The sequence below is a fragment of the Triticum dicoccoides genome, chromosome 2A (genome assembly GCF_002162155.2).
Source record: "Triticum dicoccoides isolate Atlit2015 ecotype Zavitan chromosome 2A, WEW_v2.0, whole genome shotgun sequence".
In the NCBI taxonomy this organism is placed as follows: domain Eukaryota; kingdom Viridiplantae; phylum Streptophyta; class Magnoliopsida; order Poales; family Poaceae; genus Triticum; species Triticum dicoccoides.
In genome coordinates, this window is record NC_041382.1 from 717005402 (window position 1) to 717011029 (window position 5628).

The 5628-nt window shown below is 44.1% G+C and overlaps 1 protein-coding gene across 1 annotated transcript in view; it reads left to right on the top strand.

Annotated features, from left to right (window-relative positions):
- The window catches only part of LOC119358182 (BTB/POZ and MATH domain-containing protein 3-like), a 21584-nt gene extending 16724 nt beyond the window's left edge, over positions 1–4860 (top strand). Inside the window, exon 3 of the mRNA XM_037624850.1 lies at positions 4203–4860. Coding sequence (XP_037480747.1) covers positions 4203–4860 — 658 coding nt within the window. The remainder of the gene's footprint in view (positions 1–4202) is intronic.
- The last annotated feature ends 768 nt before the right edge of the window (positions 4861–5628 follow it).

Sequence of the window (5628 nt, forward strand, 5' to 3'; positions counted from 1 at the left end):
ATTTGTAGTGTTTTTCAATTTCAGGGTCATTCAGCTCAAAAAATCAGTAAATGCATGAGAAATAACAAATGAACTCAGAAAGGGTTGAAAATTGATGATGTGGCTTTGAATGGGGCATTTTGAACACACAAGATTTGTGGAGTACAAATAAGTTCAAAAAATAAAATCCCTTTGTAATAGACGAGTTTCCGTATGAAACCCTTATACTTTGAAAGAGATTTTCTATTTTGTACATGAAGTGCATCCAGTTTTTGCCGTAACCCTTTCTACTTTCTTGCACATGTTATGTGGATGAAATGATGATACCATGCCAACTTTCAACCTTTTCAGAGTTTATTTGTAGCTATTTTCAGTTTCAAGGTTATTCAGCTCAAAAAAATCAGTAAATGCATGAAAAAATAACAAATGAAGTCAGAAAGGGTTGAAAATTGATGATGTGGCTTTGGATGGTGCATTTTGAACACAGAAAAAGTATGGAGTTCAAATAAGTTCAAAAAATGAAATCCCTTTGTAACAGACGAGTTTCCGTATGAAACCCTAATACTTCGAAAGAGATTGTCCGTTTTGTACACGAAGTGCATCCAGTTTTTGCCGTAAGCCTCTCTACTTTCTTGCACATGCTATGTGGGTGAAATGATGATACCATGCCAACTTTCAACTTTTTCAGAGTTCATTTGTAGTGCTTTTCAATTTCAGGGGCTTATAGCTTAAAATAATCAGTAAATGCATGAAAAATAACAAATGAAGTCAGAAAGGGTTGAAAATTGATGATGTGGCTTTGAATGGTGCATTTTGAACACAGAAAAAGTGTGGTGTTCAAATAAATTCAAGAAAATGAAATCCCTTTGTAACAGACGAGTTTCTGTATGAAACCCTAATACTTCGAAAGAGATTGTCCATTTTGTACACGAAGTGCATCCAGTTTTTGCCATAAGCCTCTCTACTTTCTTGCACATGCTATGTCGGTTAAATGATGATACCATGCCAACATTCAACCTTTTCAGAGTTCATTTGTAGTGATTTTTAATTTCAGGGTCTTATAGCTCAAAATAATCAGTAAATGCATGAAAAATAACAAATGAAGTCAGAAAGGGTTGAAAATTGATGATGTGGTTTTGAATGGTGCATTTTGAACACAGAAAAAGTATGGAGTTCAAATAAGTTCAAAAAAAATGAAATCCCTCTGTAACAGACGAGTTTCCGTATGAAACCCTAATACTTCGAAAGAGATTGTCCGTTTTGTACACGAAGTGCATCCAGTTTTTGCTGTAAGCCTCTCTACTTTCTTGCACATGCTATGTGGGTGAAATGATGATACCATGCCAACTTTCAACCTTTTCAGAGTTCATTTGTAGTGCTTTTCAATTTCAGAGTCTTATAGCTTAAAATAATCAGTAAATGCATGAAAAATAACAAATGAAGTCGGAAAGGGTTGAAAATTGATGATGTGGCTTTGAATGGTGCATTTTGAACATAGAAAAAGTATGGAGTTCAAATAAGTTCAAGAAAACGAAATCCCTTTGTAACAGACGAGTTTCCGTATGAAACCCTGATACTTCGAAAGAGATTGTCCATTTTGTACACGAAGTGCATCCAGTTTTTGCCATAAGCCTCTCTACTTTCTTGCACATGCTATGTCGGTGAAATGATGATACCATGCCAACTTTCAACCTTTTCAGAGGTCATTTGTAGTGATTTTCAATTTCAGGGTCTTATAGCTCAAAATAATCAGTAAATGAATGAAAAATAACAAATGAAGTCAGAAAGGGATGAAAATTGATGATGTGGCTTTGAATGGTGCATTTTGAACACAGAAAAAGTATGGAGTTCAAATAAGTTCAAAAAAATGAAATCCATTTGTAACAGATGAGTTTCCGTATGAAACCCTCATACTTCGAAAGAGATTGTCCGTTTTATACACGAAGTGCATCCAGTTTGTTGTAAGTAGAAACAAAAAAAAATAGAATTATCAAATTATTTTCTCGGGCAATTCACCGAACAGTTGCCGGGTAGGGTGAGCATCGTAGGAGCGGATGGTACCTGCGCGGCGGTCGGAGGAGAGCTGTGGAACAATGACAGAGGAGAAGCGACGTGGAGCCCGGGTGTAACGTTGGAGGTTACGGGCTCGTTGAGTTCTGGCAGGGCCGCAGGGATGTGTCGTGGCGGTCAGGGTGGTGGAGCGGCAATGAAGGTAAGAGAGAAAAACGGAAGGAGAGAAAATGGGTGGATGATGGCACGAGGGCTAGGAGGGATTTTGTGTGGGCTGAGGGTGTCGGAGTCTTCCGTGGCTGTTGTCTAAACTCCCACAAAGCCCACCGGTTTGTCTCAGACTTACCGAAAAAAGCATGTCCGTACCACTCGACGGACCGATACATACCCGCGTTGAATGATACAACACATCTGGACCACGTAGTCCAAACGGTTACGAACGGTTCGAGGGTCGGCTTTAAAGATGCCCTTACAGTTCTGTGGTTCGACTCAATTCTCCATAGATTGCAGCTGTCACCAGTGTGCACACTAGGACTTCATCCATAGGTCAGCTGGCCACAAGCCACCATCAATGCATGAGTGTTGAAAGGTTTTTTTTGGTTGACTAGTAAGCGTGCACGTGCAACGCACCAAACATAATCAACAATAAATATATCTATTTTAAATTTTAACTTCCATGGAATTTAATGTCCACATACCACAAGATGGCATGTATGATTATGGGATTTTATATATTCAATTATTTACCAATACTTTTACAAGATTTTCAAAATCGGCAAATGATGACGACTGAAAATTTCTATGTGAAATCCTTGTGACAAGACCTGATAATAAAAAAATGAGACTTTCCCTACAAAAATCAGAACACAGTTGTATTGGACACACCCGTTAAACAAATTGAACAAACCTGTTCACTCTCAGTCTCTCCACCGCCCCCGCGAGGTACGCCCAATTCTCCATGCCATTCCCCATTCCCCTGCTCCCCAGCTCTCCCTTCCCACCTAGGCCACCCCTCCCCTTCGTCCCCAGAGGCGGCGCGAGGTACGCACGCCCCTTCTCGTTGATCCGGTCCCCGAAGTCCCCGAGGAGGCACTCGAGCTCGGCATGGTCGTGAGCGACCCAGCGCAAGAGGCCGTCCGAGTTACGGTGGTGCAGGATTCATCTCATCCGCATCCGCGGCCGTGGCCATCCCGCACTGGCGTTGCCTGGGCACGGAGCAGGCCCCGACGCCTCACCAACTAGAGTGGTCCGGGCACTTTGCTTTCACCGGCGAGCTGCCCGTGCCTGCCCCCAGATGCCCGTTGGCCCTTGGAGGGGGAAGAGTCGAACAAGCAAGCGCTGGTAGGGGAGGAGACGAAGAGGAGGCAGAATGGGGATCTGGCGGTGGGGATCACCGCATGCATCGCGCTCATCATCTACCGTTCCGTTTTGATTCTTGTTCGGTATACCAGCAGCTATCGGATTCCTTAGTTTGGGTACAACCGACGTGTGTATATAAAGAAGGCAAGGCGTGCATCCTATGTCCAAATCTTCAAAAATGCTAAACATACAGATCTTTACATGAGTTTTACAGGGACCTTCACTCTAATTCGCTCCCTCCCCCCTGCCTGATTTTCAGGTGGGTGGGGCCCCTTCCTCACCTTAATCCAATGATTAGTTGACAGCTTCACACCTGTCCGTAAAGCCCTGTAAAGAGCCTGTCGATGTAGCATTACTGCCAAATCTCACACATCCGAGGCCAACGACGACCCTGAGTTTGATCGTGAGTTGTCACCCTTGATTCTCCACCTTTGTCTCTCCGGGTTCCCTTGATTCGACATGTCTAGCAGCTCGGCCTCGTCGGCTAACTACGATGAGTACCCAGTGAAGATATCCTCGTCAAGATCCCTGGCGAACACCGTCGCCGTGGCGCACAACTTCGAGATCACCAGTTACTCGCTGCTCGACGGCTTTCATCCTGGCGACTACATTTGCTCGAGAAGGTTCAGCGCCGGTGGTTACGACTGGTGTATCAGGTTCTACCCTGACAGACAGACGGAGGAGGATGCTTTCTACACCTCGGCCTTCTTGTGTCTATGCAGAGGAGAACCATGGCCTGGTGTGAGAGCCAAGTACACTTTGAGTTTATTGGATAGAGACGGGAATGCGACCATACGAAGAAGCGCCTTAAGACATATCATTGCGTCCTCGGGTTGTTATTATGGCTATAGTAGGTTCTTCTCCAAGAAGCACATCGACGATGACTGCTTCGCAATCAGGTGCGTCTTGACCGTCATCACACAACACACGGAGGACCAGAGCGTGGTCGTCATCCCCCGATCGGACCTCCACGACCACCTGGTAGACATGCTGGAGGGCCGGGAAGGCACGAACGTGACATTCAACGTGGGCGACCAGTTATTCCACGCTCATAGGTGCATGCTGGCTGCACGATCGTCGGTGTTCAAGGCGGAGCTCTTCACTGGAATGGAGGAGAACACTACTCGACACATCAAGGTCGACGATATGGAGCCTGCCATCTTCCAGGCCCTCCTCCACTTCATCTACACCGATACCTTCCCACATAACAGTGGTATAGACAAGAATGTGCCACTGGAACACTTGTTCGTTGCCGCGGATTGGTATGGCCTGGATAGGCTTGCGACAATGTGTGAACAAAGGCTATGCAACAGCATCGATGTGCACACATTTGCCACCACACTTGCCTTAGCGGAGCAGCACCAATGCGTGCAACTCAAGCAAGCATGCCTTAGATTCATGTCCTCTCATGATGTACTCAGTGACATCCAGGAGACCGATGGATTCAAGCATCTCATATCCAGCTGCCCTTCGGTTGTAGGGGGCATCATAAACAACATCGCCGTGTGGTAGGGCTGCCAAAAGCGCTCGAGTCGAAGCCACTCACAGCGATTCGTCTTCTAGCTACACCGGAGATTGACTCCAAAATAAATTAGTAGAACATGAGTCTATTTAATTTGTAGCTCAGGTTGAAAATGAGGCGAGTTTGCACCAATGTTAGCTCTCGCTTGATTTTGGTCGACATAGCATAGTTGAAGTAGCGGAACATATAAGACCTATGCTTTGCAATATACTGATTTTTCCTTTGAAAATTGCAATATATTGATGCAACTATCATTTCCATAATTTTATTGTATCAAGCTTATATATTTCTAGAACACACACCCTATTCTGTTTACATAAATTATATTCCCTCCGTTCCTAAATGTAAATCTTTTAAGCGATTTCACTATAGACTACATACGAAGCAAAATAAGTGAACCTATATTCTAAAAGGCGTCTATATACATTCGAATGTAGTCTCTATATAGTGGAATCTATAAAAGGATTTATATTTAGGAATGAAGGGAGAACTTGAGCATGAGTAGGTCAAGCCATTTTCGAAAGTGAACATGCTATTTTTTATTGGCCCAAAATCCACTCAAAACTATTACGGTTAAATGCAAGCCAACTCTAAAGCCCGATCTCTTATTCGAGTCAAACAGAGCTTACTTGTTTGATAACACCAGCTTAGCCTAGATCACCCGGACTTGACCGTTTTGCACCCCGAAGCCCTAACTAGGTGTACACGTGACACCGGAAGCCCGAAGGCAGCACGTACGTACGTACATAAGAAAGTGA